This window comes from Dendropsophus ebraccatus, chromosome 1 (assembly GCF_027789765.1).
Source record: "Dendropsophus ebraccatus isolate aDenEbr1 chromosome 1, aDenEbr1.pat, whole genome shotgun sequence".
Taxonomy (NCBI): domain Eukaryota; kingdom Metazoa; phylum Chordata; class Amphibia; order Anura; family Hylidae; genus Dendropsophus; species Dendropsophus ebraccatus.
In genome coordinates, this window is record NC_091454.1 from 63,239,804 (window position 1) to 63,258,414 (window position 18,611).

The 18,611-nt window shown below is 42.3% G+C and overlaps 1 protein-coding gene across 4 annotated transcripts in view; it reads left to right on the plus strand.

The window, feature by feature from the left end:
* The window catches only part of SH3RF2 (SH3 domain containing ring finger 2), an 89,808-nt gene that overhangs the window by 45,887 nt on the left and 25,310 nt on the right, over positions 1-18,611 (plus strand). For all 4 annotated transcript variants that reach the window (XM_069971947.1, XM_069971963.1, XM_069971955.1 and 1 more), the window contains exons 4-5: positions 8,079-8,174; positions 11,248-11,568. In XM_069971947.1, coding sequence (XP_069828048.1) covers positions 8,079-8,174; positions 11,248-11,568 — 417 coding nt within the window. The remainder of the gene's footprint in view (positions 1-8,078; positions 8,175-11,247; positions 11,569-18,611) is intronic.

The window sequence follows — 18,611 nt, forward strand, 5'->3', positions numbered from 1 at the left end:
TAGACCAAAGAAATAAAAGCGCTATAAGCCTGGGAATGGAGCGATTTTAAGGAACATATATTTGTTAAAGGGGTTCGCCACTTTATAGTAAAATTGCTCAGTGTACAGTATTAGTAAGTGTACTCACTGTATATACTGACAGCAGCTCCCTGTGTACCTCATAGAGCTAATATCAGACTGCCCTCCTCCAGGCTGGGCTGCCCTGCTCTGTGGTGTTTTGGTCCATAAGATTGCTTACATGGAGGAGCATGTGACCAGGCCCCGCCCCCCAGTGTACACCACACAGCCTGTATATGTCTATGGAGAACACAGTGGACAGGGCATGGTCACATGCTCCTCCATGTCAGCCATTTTGTGGACTGAAACAAAACAGAGCAAGGTAGCCCAGCCTGGTGAAGGGGAGTCTGACTTTAGCACTATGAGGTACACAGGAAGCTGCTGTCAGTATATACAGTGAGTACACTTATTAATACTTTGTACTGACCTATTTTACTATAAAGTGGCCAACCCCTTTAACAATTAGAGATGAGCGGACCTCAAGCATGCTCGAGTCCATCCGAACCCGATCGTTCGGCATTTGATTAGCGGTGGCTGCTGAAGTTGGATAAAGCCCTAAGGCTATGTGGAAAACATGGATATAGTCATTGACTGTATCCATGTTTTCCAGACAATCTTAGGGCTTTATCCAAGCTCAGCAGCCCCAGCTAATCAAATGCTGAACGTTCGGGTTTGGATGGACTTGAACCCGAACCCGGTTCGCTCATCTCTATTAACAATGGTTTGAATTTTTTACAGGCCAGCAGATAAAAGAAAAGTTATACATGTTATATATCGTTTTAATCGTAACGACTTGAGGAACATGAATAACAAGTCAGTTTTACCCCAGGGCGAATTGTTCAATTTCACCACACATTGAATTTTTTCCTGGTTTTGCAGTGTACTTTATGCAAAAATTCAGCCTGTCATTGCAAAGTACAATTAGTGACACAAAAAAAAAGGGCTCATGTGGATCTCTAGGTGGAAAAATGCAAGTTCTATGGCCATTTAAACACAAGGAGGAAAAAACTAAAACGCAAAAACGAAAAGTGGCTCTGTCCTTAAGGGGTTAAACACAGAGGTGTTTAGGAACCGAGGTATTACTGTTTGAAGTCAAGGGAAAATTGGCCGTGTAGAATAGGGGAGTCAAGCGGAGAGCATCATATAGAAAGACAGCTGTCCAAATAATGAGCATGCTCTTTATTTACGGCCTGCTTTTGCCAAATACAGCCTCATGAGGCTGGGTTCACACTACGTATATTTCAGTCAGTATTGTGGTCCTCATATTGCAACCAAAACCAGGAGTGGATTAAAAACACAAAGGATCTGTTCACACAATGTTGAGATTGAGTGGATGGCCGCCATATAACAGTAAATAACTGCCATTATTTCAAAATAACAGCCGTTGTTTTAAAATAACAGCAAATATTTGTCATTAAATGGCAGCCATCCACTCAATTACAACATTACGTGAACAGATCCTTTCTGTGTTTTTAATCCACTCCTGGTTTTGGTTGCAATACTGACCAAAATATACTGACTGAAATATACATATACTGACTGAAATATACGCAGTGTGAACATAGCCTTAGGCTGGGTTCACACCAGGGGCGTAGCTAGGGGTTCAGCCTAGGGGGGGCGAGTGAGTCTCAGTGGGCCCCCAACCGATTATGTTACCCATAGGGAACCTTGGCAGATGACAATGTTTTCTGAATAACAAAGGCTATATACTACTACATTAGTGAATAAGGAGTGAGGAAAGTTTTAGAGGCTTCTACATCTCACATATAGAACCATCTAAAAATTAAAAGGGTCTAAGGTTAGAAAAGCATAGCTGCTTTCTTCGAGAAACGGCACCACTACCTATCTCCTTCTATCTATCTATCTATCTATCTATCTATCTATCTATCTATCTATCTATCTATCTATCTATCTATCCATCTCCTATCTATCTATCCATCTCCTATCTATCTATCTATTATCTATCCACCCATCCATCTTCTATCTATCTATCTATCTATCTATCTTCTATCTATCTCCTATCTATCTATTATCTATCTATCTATCTATCTATCTCCTATCTATCTATCTATCTATCTATCTATCTCCTATCTATCTATCTATCTATCTATCCATCTCCTATCTATCTATCTATCTATCTATCTATCTATCTATCTATCTATCCATCTCCTATCTATCTATCTATCTATCTATCTATCTCCTATCTATCTATCTATCTATCTATCTATCTATCTATCTATCTATCTATCTATCCATCTCCTATCTATCTATCTATCTATCTATCCATCTCCTATCTATCCATCCATCCATTCATCTTCTATCTATCTACTATCTATCTCCTATCTATCTATCTCTCTGTCTATCTATCTATCTATCTATCTATCTATCTATCTATCTATCTATCTATCTATCTATCTCCTATCTATCTCCTATCTATCTATCTATCTATCTATCTATCTCCTATCTATCTATCTCCTATCTATCTATCTATCTATCTATCTCCTATCTATCTATCTATCTATCTATCTCCTATCTCCTATCTATCTATCTATCTATCTCCTATCTATCTATCTATCTATCTATCTATCTATCTGTCTATCTATCTATCTCCTATCTATCTATCTCCTATCTATCTATCTATCTGTCTATCTATCTATCTGTCTGTCTTGCTACACGCTGCCCCTCCAATGCTACTATACTCTGTGCCTCCAGGTTTAATAGTGCCACACTCAGTGCCACTAGGGTATAATATTGCTGCACAATGTGCCCCATGACATGACAGAGCCACAGTCTGTGCTACCAGAATGTAATAGTCCAACTGACACTATAGAGGCTTTATAGGTCACATCATATCCCCCCATCCTATATAGTGCCATGTCCCCCTCAGTACATATACTGGTGCAGTGCTGCAGTTACTGTCCACCCTCTTCAGCCTCTGGTAAGTCCCAGCCTGATGTCTGCTGATCTGCATCTGTGTCCTCTCTACTAAAGTTCTCTCTGCTTCCTGGTGGCTGTAGAAGACATTTCACCCACCAGGACAGTCATAAAAGGCCCGTGGGTACAGGAACAGGCTAAGAGCAGGGGAGGAAAGTGGCCCAGCAAAGGCAGGACTAGGAAGATCCAAGGCACGAGTGTCCATCACTGTACGTGAGGCTGCAGCAGCTGAGGTGACCTATGCAAAGTCCTTACACTTGCTGTCATTATGTGTGAGCAGGGGAGACCTGTGTGTGTGAGCAGGGGAGACGTGTGTGTGTGAGCAGGGGAGACGTGTGTGTGTGTGTGAGCAGGGGAGACTTGTGTGTGTGCGCGCGCGCAGGGGAGACCTGTGTGTGTGTGTGTGTGTGTGTGTGTGTGTGCGCAGGGGAGACCTGTGTGTGTGTGTGTGTGTGTGCGCAGGGGAGACCTGTGTGTGTGTGTGTGAGAGCAAGGAAGACGTGTGTGTGTGTGTGTGTGTGCAGGGGAGACCTTTGTGTGTGTGTGTGAGAGCAGGGGAGACGTGTGTGTGTGTGTGTGAGAGCAGGGGAGACGTGTGTGTGAGAGCAGGGGAGACGTGTGTGTGTGTGTGTGTGCAGGGGAGACCTGTGTGTGTGTGTGTGTGTGTGCAGGGGAGACCTGTGTGTGTGTGTGTGTGTGCAGGGGAGACCTTTGTGTGTGTGTGAGAGCAGGGGAGACGTGTGTGTGCGTGAGAGCAGGGGAGACGTGTGTGTGTGTGTGTGTGAGAGCAGGGGAGACCTGTGTGTGTGTGAGAGCAGGGGAGACGTGTGTGTGTGTGTGTGCAGGGGAGACCTGTGTGTGTGTGTGTGTGTGTGTGTGCAGGGGAGACCTTTGTGTGTGTGTGAGAGCAGGGGAGACGTGTGTGTGCGTGAGAGCAGGGGAGACGTGTGTGTGTGTGTGTGTGTGTGCAGGGGAGACCTGTGTGTGTGTGTGTGTGAGAGAGCAGGGGAGACGTGTGTGTGTGTGTGAGAGCAGGGGAGACCTGTCTGTGTGTGTGTGTGTGTGTGAGAGCAGGGGAGACGTGTGTGTGTGTGTGAGAGCAGGGGAGACCTGTGTGTGTGTGTGTGAGAGCAGGGGAGACCTGTGTGTGTGTGTGTGTGAGAGCAGGGGAGACGTGTGTGTGTGTGTGTGTGAGAGCAGGGGAGACGTGTGTGTGTGTGTGTGTGTGTGAGAGCAGGGGAGACCTGTGTGTGTGTGTGTGTGTGTGTGTGAGAGCAGGGGAGACGTGTGTGTGTGTGTGTGAGAGCAGGGGAGACCTGTGTATGTGTGTGTGTGTGAGAGCAGGGGAGACGTGTGTGTGTGTGTGTGTGAGAGAGCAGGGGAGACCTGTGTGTGTGTGTGTGTGTGAGCAGGGGAGACCTGTGTGTGTGTGTGTGTGTGCAGGGGAGACCTGTGTGTGTGTGCGCGCGCAGGGGAGACCTGTGTGTGTGTGTGTGTGTGCGCGCGCAGGGGAGACCTGTGTGTGTGTAGGGGAGACCTGTGTGTGTGTGTGTGTGTGTGTGCGCGCGCAGGGGAGACCTGTGTGTGTGTAGGGGAGACCTGTGTGTGTGTGTGTGTGTGTGTGTGTGTGTGTGCAGGGCAGACCTGTGTGTGGCACTGCAGCTGCTGCCCAATGTTTTTAAAGCAAAGGTGTCAGACAAGCACCTCAGTGCCCCACACAATGTTCACTGGCTCCAATGTGACAGCTCCCTTGGGGTTTGAACTTTGGTGACCAGAGAATAATACTGTACATAAGGGGTTAATAACTCACTGATGCTGAAGCTCTTCATGTCTGCCTCACACACTGCTGTCTGCAGCTTCCTCCACAGCACCTCTGACTAACCTGATTACCGGAGGTGTCAGTGGGCGGAGCCAGCCAGGCCATCGTCCAAAGGAGGCCCCCTGGGCCTGGAGAATGGGACAGCGGCAGCCACAGAGGAGGAGGAGGAAGTTACTGTGGTAATTCATTATCAGATAAGCAGCAAGTTACCGGCCAGCAGAGCACATCACACACAGAGACACATCAGACATAGACAGCCTCAGGCAGGAGACAGCCGGCCCCGCGCCACACTAACTTACTATACAAAAGATGAGCTGCTCTTCTCCTCTAGGCTGTCACTGATGATGCGCTCTGCAGCGTTACAGAGTGTGCGGCCCTGCTGTGAGTGCGACGCTGATTGAGTAAAGTGCCTGGCAGCGGCCCTCATAGGCAGATTAATAAGCAGCTCGGCTGCGGATTGGCTGCTGCTCTATTAGTTTATAGCTATGCAAAGCCTGAGCGGCCCAACAGACTGGAAATCGGGGCCGCCCGGGCTTGAGGCTGCCTGCAAAAGCAATTGCTTCTACAGACAGACTTCAGTGGGCCCCTGCCAGTGTGGGCCCAGGGGCGGCCGCCCCCTTTGCCCCCACCAAATTTCGCTACTGGTTCACACACAGTATATTTCAGGCAGTATTTGGTCCTCATGTCAGGTCCTCATAGCAACCAAAACCAGGAGTGAATTGAAAGCACAGAAAGGCTCTGATCACATAATGTTGAAATTGAGTGGATGGCCGTCATTTATATTTGCTGTTATTTTAAAACAACGGCTGTTATATTGAAATAATGGAAGTTATTTACTGTTATATGGCGGCCATCCACTCAATTTCAACATTGTGTGAACAGATCCTTTCTGTGTTTTCAATCCACTCCTGGTTTTGGTTGCTATGAGGACCTGACATGAGGACCAAATACAGCCTCAAATATACATAGTGTGAACCCAGCCTTACATTGTTTTATTTTTACTCAAAATTATGGTCATAATTACCTTTAAGGCTAGGTTCACATACCATCTAAAAGACTGTCATCGTTTTATTTATAATGATTGCCATTAATAATGATCATGATCATATTTTGCCTAAATCTGTATTAGTGTGCTGTGGACTCTCCTCAACTATATTACTACGGTCTGAAGTAATGACCTAGGTCCGCTCACACCTGCATACTTAAAGGGGGTTATCCACCTAAGAGCAAAAAATTAAATGCTAGCTTGTCTTACTCTTCAAGTCCCCATAAGTATTTTGAGCCATCCCCCATCTTTCTAGCTGCTGCCATTCTTGAGTTACAAGTTTTTCTAAAAGCCGATCTATAACCAGGATAGGAAACTACATTTCCCATCATGCATTTCCCTGATTGCTCCATTTGCATACTCACCCCCTTAGCTTTCTTTCCTGACCACTGCTGTCATTCCTATTGTAAACACTGGACTGTTTTTTTTCACTGATATTGCATCACATCACCCCAATACGTATTCCATACTAGCAGAGCTGATGTGTGCATGGTGTAGCTATGTGCTGCATTACAGGCATATGTTTACCAGGGAGAGGGGGTGTAGTGTAGGTTTATATCTCTGCTTGCTGACTGTGTATGAAAACATTCTAGTTCCATCCAAACTCTAAGAACATCTATAACACTTACAATATGCAGAGCTGAGACACTGACAGCAAGCAGAGATAGAACTATAACTTTTCATATTACAGAAAACTAGGCTCAGGGACACATATAAGTCTATGGAAGCAGAACAGGTGCATGAAGATGATGCAGATTATGTCTCCTGCGGGTCGTGTTACCAAGTCAATAGACAGATAACCCAGCCCCCAGAAAGAAGATCACATGCCCTCAGACCACAAAGAAAGGGGGGAAGGGGAAACTGAGTGTGGTCTGAGTGGACCGAGAGTAGAGGATTTTAGACAACAAGAGTCGATAAGAATGAGAAAAAAAAACACGGAAAAGGTGCAAGACTTTTTTTTTTACCAGGATAACCCCTTAAATCTAGCTGTGCTACTCACTTTCTTTTTCTTCTCCTAAATCTGTATTAGTTAAATCTGTATTAGTTGTCCTACTGGTAGACTATGCATCTTTTTGCAAGTTACATTTGTTTAACACGGAGAGCTAAGGAACAAGTATGCATGTTATACCCTATAATAATATGCTTCCATGGTGTTAGTTACGCCTGCTTGATATAGAATGTTATCAGTGAGTTCTAACAGAATGGAACATAACACTTGTCTGAGGAGTCTAATAACGATAAAGGGGTGAACAGCCTTTTAGCTGGCCATATATATGTAAGAAAATGTCTGCAGCCCAAACCAGAGCAACTTGATGTCTTCACTATGTCAGTGCCTGCAAGAACATGCAAATATCGGAGGTATTTCGTTTTTACGCCATTTGCAATATAATAAAATTGACATGTTTTCTATATTACTCAAGTCAATACGATTACGAGGCTACCCAATATATATAACTTTGATTTTCAAACTTTTAAAAAATTAAAACTTTTTTTTAGATTCTTAAAATTGTCTTTTCGGTACTGCCCTTGCATATATGTGACTTTTTGACCACTTTTATTCCTTTTTGGGAAGGGATTTGTTGAAAAATCAGCAATTCTGTACTTATCTTTTTTTCCCACTTACACTGGTTAGGTAAAAAGGATGATTTAACCTTTTATTATGAGATGGGTTTATTTGTATTTTAAATAATAAAGTTATATTTATTTTCTGGATAAAAAAAAAATGTCACTTTGAGGCTATGTTCGCACACTATAAAATATTGCTGCCATGTTGAGGTATAAATATTGCTTTATTTTTAATGTAATGCACACGGCCGTTGTTTGCAGTGAAAATTGCATTGAAATCAATACACAACAACCAGAAATAATTGACATGCTCATTATTTCGACAGCCGCATCAAACAACGTTATTAAATGTACACTGTGTGAACATAGCCTAATAATGTACTCCGTTAAAAAGTTAATGGGAAATTGGACTACAGTGCACGCACTGTATAGAATATTGGCTGTAATTGATTATGACCATCAAAATAATGAACATGCTCATTATTTACCACCTGCTTTTGCAAAATGTTTGTTTTTGTCATCTGCTCACACATTGTTTTATCTTCACACATTTCACTTTTATTTTACTCATATAATAGGTTGGTGTGCTATCTATAGCAATTCCTTTATGAAATGTATTCATATTTCTGATTACTTGTTACAAATCTGGTATTACAGGATGAAATAATCAATGTAATCCGACGAGTAGATGACAACTGGGCCGAAGGCAAGTTGGGTGATCAAGTAGGAATTTTCCCCCTTCTCTTTGTAGAGGTATGAAACACTAACACAAATGATATATACTGTAGATATTTTTGGGGGCTATGGCTGGGTTCATTATTTTGCCTGCAGTGGGGTTATTGGCCATTCAATTTCACAACACGTTTTTCATTTCAATATTGTGTGGCCAAAACTGCACCACAAACCTCAGCAATTCATAATAACGTGCTTGTGGTTTTGCAGCCTTATTGTTTCCACTTATGTATACTATAATGAAAAGAAAGTTCTTTCTCTTCTGTATATCCCAAGAGGCCATTGTCATTCTGAGATTGTAAGTGCTAGTTCTCAGGATTATTATAGACAATATTGACTAGACGTGAAAGACTTGTATTTGCTTGTCTAGATTGTAGTTTGGCAGAAGAAAGTGTTACTAGGGAGCTAATTCTCTTTATGAAAGTTAAGTAAACGTTATAGAGAACATTAAGGGATCCTGTTACCTATTTTTTATGTGTCCCAATTTCCTGAGCCATGCAGTCCTGATGCCACCAAAGCCAACATTTAGTAATGCGGCCCATCAAGGCCAATAGAACGTCAGTCAAGGCAGAACTGTTTGACTCTTTAGAAGACTAGGACCACATACATAATGAACCATCTGTATTATAAGTTTTTATTAGACATATGGGGACATTTATCAAGGACGCTGCGTCTATTTTTTGGTGAATATATAGTCTTTGTGCCAATTTTTTGGACTAAATTCTATTTAGGAACCAGTATGCTATGAAAATATTATTAGATGCAATTCTTTAATCTGCTTATTTTGAGTATTTGCCCCAAATTTGCATAATCCAAAATTATAACCCCTTGCCGCATAATGACAAGTCAGCGCATCATGGAATGCATGTAGTTCCTGCATTATGACAAGCCATCTCGTCATAGCTTCCCTTCTACCCTTCCCCCCACTGTGTGGGCTGGAAATGGGACCAGTCCATCTGACAGCTCTTATAAATTAACTAATTAATTAATATACATATTCCCCATTATAAATGACCCTGGCTATTAACCTGTTATTTTAATTAACCTGCACGAATGATGCCATAAAAAAATACATAAAAAACTAACTAAAATACCATTTTTGTTAATCCTGCCCCCTAAAAAATTTAAGAAAAAGTAAACAAAAAGTCACATGTAGTTTAAAGGTCTACAACTAAAAACATCAGTTTTTGCCACAAAAAAAGCCCTCACATAACTCCATCTTTGAAAAAATATTAAAACTCTCACAATATGGCGAGACACAAACGGTTTTTATAGTATAAATGTCATAAAATAAAAAGCTACATAAAATGGACATCACTGTAATCTTACCGACCTGATGAATAAAGATAACATAGCTGCTAAATAGTTTTGTTTTTTTTTGTTTTTTTATTTATACCACCTCATAAAAAATGTAAATAAAAAAATAATCAAGGTGTCCCATGTCCCCCCAGAATGGTACCAATGAAATGTCAACTTGTCTTGCAAAAATATTTTGGCACCCCAAGGCCTTTGTGACTTGATATAATGTCATGTCTGAGGCCTGTAGCTGAGTCAGGTGATGGGGGGATTTGTAGAAATAAGAATAAGAGGAATGAATATTGAGTTGCATTTCTCAGTCTGTATTTGCTGTGTAGGAGGAAAAAAATTGAATAAAATATCTTTTTAAAAAAAAGTAATTTTTTAAATTTTCCCTACAACTTGCTTAAATTTCTGCGAAACACCTAAAAGGTTAATAAACTTGCAAAATATTACTTTGGGGTTACTAAGGGGTGCAGTTTTTACAATGGAAGGATTTATGGGGGTAACTAACATACAGGCCCCACAAATCTACTTCAGAACTCAGATGGTTTAAAAAAAAAAATCTGAATTTGAAATTTTGAAAAATTGCTGCTAAATTTCGAAGCCCTAAACCTTCTAAAAAGTATAAAGAACATTAACCAAATTTTGTCAACATAATGTACATGTTGTAGATGTTGCATTAATAATTAGTTTATGTGGCGTGAGTTTTTAGAAAAAGAGAATTTCGAATATAAAGCAATGTACATTTTTCTAAATTTTTACACAAATTTTTTATTTTTTACAAAAAAGTACTAAGTGTATCAACAAAAGTTTACCATGAACATAAAGAGGAATATGTCACGAAAAAACAGTCTCAGGCTTTGTTCACACAACGTTTTTTCAGCTTCGTTTAAAATTACGTCTGTCATTTCGAGTCTAAAATAATGGACGTCATTTAGCAGCCTGGCCTCCACATCGCTGCAATAATGGATGTTTTTTTAAATATCAAAATCGTCCGCCTTTTCTCTATTTTTGATGTTGTGTGAACAGAATCACCATGATACTTAAAAGCATCACAAGGTTGTTACTACATAAAGTGAGACAGGTCAAATTTGAAAAATAGACCCTGGACATTAGAGGGACAGTTCACCCCCCAAAAAAATTCTCTCAGATGAACTGGTGCCAGAAGGTGGCAGAGATTTGTAATTTACTTCTGTTACAAAATATCAAGTATTTCTGTGCTTATCTGCTGCTGTATGTCCTGCAGGAAGTGGTATGCCTTCCAGTCTGGAGAGCAGGAGAGGTTTTCTATGGGCATTTGCTGCTGCTCTGGACAATTCCTTACATGGGCAGAGGTGGCAGCAGAGAGCACTGTGTCAGACTGGAGAGAATACCCCACTTACTGCAGGACATACAACAACTGATAAGTACAGGAAAACTTGAGATTTTTTTTTATAGAAGTAAATTACAAATCTTTGGCACTTTCTGGCACCAGTTGATTTGAAGAAAAAACATTTTTGCTGAACAACCCCTTTAAGGCCAAAACAGACTGCAGAGGCAAGGAGTTTAAAAAAAATTTGCAAAAACTGGCAAGGTGCTGGAGAGATGGGTTTCTTGCTTCTAAAAAAGGAGCTGTTTTTCAAACAACATTCCTCTGGAACTAAGCAATACTCTGTTTAACAGCAGGGAGGTAACTCTTAAAGAATAAATGTAACTCCCATTCCTAGTACGTGATCTTTTATGATCATTGTGTTGTTGAGACTTTAGATATTTTGTTTTCTTTTGTCAACTTGCCAATGAAGTATTTTACTTGCAGCTAAACAGCACAGCCAAGGAACTGCTGGATTCAAACAAAACTAAAAGAAAAGATGTGAAGAATTTGCCTTTTTCTTCTCCACTGAGGAAGTCCCCCTCAAATGTTAAGTCTTCTGAACCAGAAACAATGCGACGACTACCAGACGGAAGACGAAAGACCCCAAGGCAGTTCCTTATTACCAATGCTCTAAATACATTAAACAGAATTGTGCATTCTCCATCGGGTAGACAGACGCCAGAGATCAGCAACCCCATACTGATCAGTTCAAGTAACACTGCTCTTATTGAGAAGGCCAGGTATTTACCGAGCTCACCAAATCAGGTAAGTCAGAAACCACATCAGTGTTTTTGCTATATAGATACAAGCAAATGTCTTGTATCTATCTGTCCTGTAGTAATCATTTTCTATGACCTAAAGTGTAACAATGTCTTTTGAAACTTTTTTCCTTCAGGAAATTTAGTTATAGACTAGATCAGAATTGTCATGTCAAAATTCAAACCTCCAGTGGAGTGTATAGCTGGAGTGGACCAGAGATAGGTATATTCTTACGGTCAGCTAAAGAACTAAGATAACGTAGGTGGCAGTGAATTAATACATGCCTTCTGATGGAGTGCACCATTGAAGTCAGTAGTGAATAATTTATATCACAAAGATCTAACTATTAGGTCTTTTAGTCTATTTGTTTCTTAGGCTTACTCATCCAGAAGTAAGATTTAGTTTTATTCTAGGGTGTAGAATATCATATGCCCATAACGCCCATACTTTTTTTTTTTTTTTGGTTCTGCCTCTGCCCCACCAGTTTTCCCATAGACATTATAGGGTATGATGAGACTGAGCACTTCACCACAATGGATGATAGATTTGTTGGTGAACATTCACAATATGTAATTATGACCGCTTTTATTGTGGGTGTTTCATTGGTAATGTAGACAGATGTTTTAATTAGGAGAGAGGAAAAAAAGCCTAAGTTTCAATGACACAAGCTAATGTCCATACTGTACAGCGTTATATTCTATTGTATGTAGGTTAATGTTCCCTCTCTGTATTTGGGATATGACAGCAGATGTGCTGGCACTTGCCATATCATACACCAAATGTGGTTGGTTTTCATTGACCTTACATTTGACAAAAGAGTATGAGAAGTAAGTCCGCATTGCATTTCAGTGTATACTTGTTCAGAATAGATTATGACTTTTACATTGGGTGTAAAAGCGGCCGCAGCTTCTCGGGATGCTCAAAAACAGGTGGCAAGGGGGGCCGTGCGGGCCCCCCTAGCGTAGCGGACGGGGGGCGGCGACCGGCGGGCCCCCCCCCATGTCTCTTAGGGTCCGGGCCCCATACGGCAGTACCAGTTGTACTGCCCTATCGGCGGCCCTGATCATAGGGGTGAATTGATACTGGATCCGCAGCTGATCTCGCTGCAAATCCACAGAAGTGAGATCCGCTGCGGATCCGGTAGGTGTGAAGGCACCCTAAAGCAAATGTACCATGAGGTACGTTCGCTTTAAGTGTAGCATATCAATAGAACGGCGCAGTTGCGGGGAAGCCGGTGCCACGGTCCTATTACTGGCTACCGTCTGGGGCTAAAGCACTTGAGACGGGCCGGCCCACCCCCAGTGGGGGGAAACGCCCGCCCCTCTGGGATGCAGCTCCATTACAATCAATGGAGCCAGTGTTTCAGCCACAGCCAGTGCCCGGCAATAGACTGGTGACGTGCGTGGGAACTGGGCTGCGGTTCAAAAAAAAGAACTGCAGCATCAGCTTCACTGCGCCGATGCAGTTCTATTGATAAACTACACTTAAAGCGAATGTACCGCATGGTACATTTGCTTTAAGTTTTTTTTATTTTCAGCTCAAAGATGATGTTTGGTGTCATTTTATACAATAGGGCCTGCAGAGTCTTTACGTTTTTCACATCTAAGTTTACATTTAGGTTCTAAAGGGCTGATCTTAGGAGATTATGTTACAGTGGAGGCTTTCTTATGTATATGCATTTCTTCTATGTAGGCATTCCAAACCAATTCTTTACCATGGAGAGCCCCTGACAGCCTCAACTGCAATGTCAACGGCTGCGTCAGATCCACTCTGCGTTCTAGATTACTTTGCAGAATAACAAGGCTTGTCGGAAGAGCCCACCCAATTTTTTACTGCACATGGTGGGCTGAACACACTGCCTCCCACATGCACCATCACCACAGGTTAGCCCAGTCAAGCCCCTCTATTACTTATCCCAGCAGCATGGCTTTCAGAAAAGAACCTCCCCGCCACTATGCTGCGAAACCACATTACAATAACTGTGAACTTGCTCTATCAGCTAAACATGAACGGCATTCACAATGTAATGAAATACGCAAAACAAGAATCTATGTACAAGGAATAGACAGTCCATACCTAGAGCTATATCAGGGAGCACATAAAACATAGAGCCCACAAATAACATTTTATTGAAGATTACAACCCACAATTACAGAGGTACATCACGTGCGCCCTCTTCTCTCCTCTCTACTTGCCTTATGTGCATGTTAGTCATTGGACAGCCCCCTCTGTCTGTTTCCCATAGGTAGCAGCAAAATAAATACTAGCAGAGAGACAGACAGTGCCCACACTTTGTACAACTCGTTACAGCCAACGCTTCTTGATTCAAGGATATCTAATAGCTCTATGCCTGTCAACTAAGAGCTTATAGTCATATAATAGCTCTGCACTTACATTGTATATTTAGTGCATACTGTCATATGGTATCAGGAGATCTACCCCTGTCTTTGGCTTTAAATACAGTGGTACCTCCGTTTTCAAATACCTCAGTGTACGAACAATTCGGTTCTCAAACCACAATTTCCGCGTTTTGTTCAGTACTCGAACTTTGCTTAGTATCCGAACAAAACTGAGGGAGTAAACTGTCAGCTGAAGTATCGTTCTGCCGACCATTATCACAGGTGTTTGGGTACCACTGTTTAGAGCAGGGAATCCCTTCATTATAAAGAGATTCACCACTCCTCTCAATGGGGTTTCCCGGCCAGAAGCAGAAAACTTCTGCTCCTGAGGGGACCGCCTGCTGCTGAGTCGGCTCAGTTTGATGCTATGCACAGAATCACCTCTTAACCCCTAGAAGGAACAGAACACCAAACTGATGAGTGTTGTGCTGCTCTTTGGAAAGGATTTACTTACTCCTCCTGGGCCCTGTCTTGTAATGGTCACATGATCATCACCCCCATCTCACACTCCAACGCTGTTTTGCTTCCCTGGCCCTGGGATCCTGTTACGTCACTCCAAACCCTTCTGATTGTCCAATTTAGTAATTGAGCTAATCTACCTGTTATTTAGCGGTCCTCACACATGTATTGCTGTGCCTCTGTGCAACGCCGAGCGAACTGGAAGTGACCCTGGCGTGATTCACGTCATCGTCCAGAGCCGCCTGAGCATGTCACCACACTTTGGCCACACATGCGCAGCGGATTGCACATGGACCAGCGGCCATCTTGTATAAGGGTAAACGTATGAGCCCCCAACACACAGCAGCAGTATATATCACAAACGAGACCATCTAATAATGCGCTATCTCCTACAAATACATCCATTTCAGATCCATCTGATCTCTGCCCACTCTCATATACTAGCATTGGGCCGAAGTATGGTACCGAACTGGCCGATGGGGCGATTACTCCGGCAGCCAACTGTGATTCCGCTCCTCACATGTGTGAGGGCTGCCAAATAACAAGTGGATTAGCTCAATTACTAAGTTAGCCAATCAGAATGGTTGGGACTAATATATAGGGATCCCTGGGCCTCCCCCTCACTACTTCCTGAGGAAGCCAAACAGTGTTGGAATGTGAGGTGGGGGTCATTACACTTGGACAACAGGTTGTATACTGAGACTATTAGCTTTTGTGCATCTACATAATAGGACATGTTATAACCGCTTCAGCATATAAGTAGCGTGATAGTTGTTGCACTAGCACTTTATAGCATGCCACTATGCTGCAGGAATGAATTGATGCACTAGTGAGGGGGGGGGGGAAGTACATATATTTGGTAGCACTGTGTGCATAATGACGTTGGCAATACAATTATCATATGATTCAACCCACACAGTGACCTCAGGAAGGATATCAGCCAAAATTTACCAAAACCTAAAGTGCAATGTGTCATGAGAAAAACAATCTGAGGATCACTTGGATAAGTTAAAGCATCACTGAGCTATTACCACATAAAGCAAGACAGGACAGTTGTTCAGATTTGAGAAATGGGCCCCTGTCCTTAAGGCCAAAATTTACCTGGCCCTAAAGGGGTTATTGTTAGGGCTGATATATGAATAGATAAAATAAAACCTAAGGCCTTATTTACACGGTCCATGTACCGTCCGTATATACAAATGGTGTACAACAGAACGGAGTTTGGTGCTGACATGTCAGTTTTCTACTGCGCCGCTAGGGATCCTGGACGGAGTCTGTACTATGTGTATACACTTCGACCGGGATTCCCTCAGCCTGCAGCACTACGAAAGTACCATTTCTGCGGAACTTACGTAGTGTGAACATAGCCTAATGATTCATGATGCTGAGAGGTTCATGAATCCAGTCCGCAGCACATCTTCCGTGCATGAACCGTATTAATAGAACATGGAAAAAAAGCTCTAAAGTGCAGCAATAATTTTTAGAGTAGGACTCACAATGTCACCTGCAAGTTGTGGTCAAATTGTAGAATTACTGTGACAGAAGCTCAAACAGCCATGCGATCATTGCAGAAATCTCATACTGTGACAGATATTTTGCAATGGTCTCAATTTTTATTGTGCACCTTTTTCCCTTAGGGAAACATTGAGGTTGCAGTAATTCAGGCTACTGAGCTGTGAACTCTATCACTGCTTGATATTTCAGAACTTCTCAAACAGAAGCCCATTCATACTATCATATCATAAAACAATTCTCATTTTCTACTGAGGAGTGTAAGTATGTTTTTCACATAAAGTATCAGATTGAGATTTACATTTCTTTTTATAGGAGCATGACCTGCACTAAATAAATTCCCATTTTTAGTATGTTTATATGCTATTATAGTCTTCAAAAAGGCATTACAGTGCACAGCCCAGTGCTTTTTGCTTGTAATCTCCCCTGTTACTGCAGCTGCCAGGCTGGATGGAGCATGCACGCAGCAGGTGGAGGGTTAATAGTGAGCTGTGCTGCCTGGTCTGTTGGCTCACTTCCTGCTCCTGCGCCTGGCTAATAGGTGTTTCTAGAAACCTCGGTTACGCTGTAAGAGTTCTAATTTCACGCTGGCAGCTTCCAAGGCGCAGAGGACAGCTCATCGCTTCTATCTACCCCAAACAGCTTGGGATGAAATATAATGCAGCACAATATAGACAGGCCAGTGCGTTCACAATGTATAATGCACATACAATTACGACACCGATTAACCACTTTTCTATATTTTCAATGTTTTGGCAAGCAGCCATAAAGAATGGACTAGTGTTTCTCCACACATGGCGGCATCCCTCTGGTTCTCAGCTTCATTTCTGATGTGGATAACCTTTATGAATCAATGTTAATCACTAAAGATCGATTTTTGACCTTAGTTAATGGCCGGCTCACCAAACTACTTGAGCTATTAGCTTCCAGTAATGATCATTCATTTAAATAGCCATTAACAAGAAGCACAGGCTAATGTGTTTTTCTGCTCCTTTAACTACACAAGGAGCATGTCACAAGGAATAGGAAGAAACTGAAATAAAGTTAATGAAAAGGTACATGTAGCCTGCATGTACTTTTGCTCTGAACCAACATTCTGGAGAATGCAGTCTATCTAGGTACTGTAAAGTGCTTTCTGTATGAGGACTTCTCTGCACAGCTGTAAAGGCTAGGCCCTGACCCATCTAGGTCCTGCCCCCTCTGCGGGCATTGGAATGGGCCAGTCTAGAGTTCTAGGCCCCACTCCCTCAAAGTCAGCCCATTACTATGGCTGCAGAGGGAGTGGGGCCTAGATGGCGATGATGTCATGGTATGGCAGGGCCTACAGTGATGTGAGCTGGGCTAAGTGGCGCTGCGGACGTGAAGCCCTACACAGTTGGCACAATCCACCAATGATAAAAAGCATTTTTCACTGGACCAAGCACCAAGAAATCTATTATAAAGTAAGGTATGAAAACTGCAGAATTTGGGCTTTACAGGTGTGTAGAGAACTCCTCATACAGTAAGGGGGTAACCGTGTCACTTTAAAGCAAATGTACTATTGGTACAGCACTTTGTTTGTTTTTTACATGAATAGGCTGGTGCAGGGATATCGGTGCCACAGCCTTTTCATTTAAACCGCCGCCTGTGCACAGCACCAGTTTATTCCCAAGCACTGTCCCGGCATGAATCATTGGGGGCTAGCCCACCGCCCCCCAGTGTTACAATCTCTAGTGTTACAACCTTTGTGACGAGGCTCCATTGATTCTAGTAGAGCCATGAGGGAGGGCAGGTCATCACCGAGACGGCAAATCGTTGTACTGGGGGGGGATCGGTGCTCAAGAATAGACCGGCACTGGGCATCGGTTCAAAGAAAGAACCACGGCACCAGTATCCCCGCACTGGCGCCAGTCTATTCATGTAAAAAAAAAAAGCAATAGACCAGCGGTACATTCGCTTTAAAGTTAAAAGGGGTAATTCACAAAACATATTTGGATAGGGCACAGGGGTCCCATGTTCCCTCTTTTGAATGGGGTTTTGGTTAGACACATGCGCTGCTACTTTATTCAACTTCATGGACCAGATGAATATATTGATGAATTATACAGATAAATTCTAACTGCAATCTGCCATTACAAGGTGTTTATTTTTAGCGGTGAAGAAATAGCTTATCACACATATAAGTCTTCACGGTCACATAACTTTTATTTGTCGGTTGCACTGTTACAGAAGATACAGTATCTCTCTTTCCATTGCTTCTCCACAGCTTTGGTGTTATTTTTAACATGCTCTACCCCTGTGAAGGAGTGATTTATAATGTCTATGTGATAACGCAGAAATCTGTGCAGGGTAAACAGACATTTCCTAGTTATCAACTAGCACAGACTGTGTTGCCGGAGGCTTTGTACCTTATCAATGGCACTTGGGGTAGAAGAATACAAATAAGCTGTTGACAAACACGCTCTGTTACCCCAGGAAATATTTACTACCGAGCAGTCCACTCTGAAGCACAAAAACATTTGGAGAAATGTATTATTATTATTATTATTATTATTATTATTGTGCTCTATCTCATTTCACATTTTAGAATGCTTACATATTATTAAATAACATACAGACTGTGTAGTGTAAAGCGTAAAATTACCCTGGTGAGAGATGTCCTAGGATGGGAGGCAAGCTAACGTATGATAAAGTGGTATG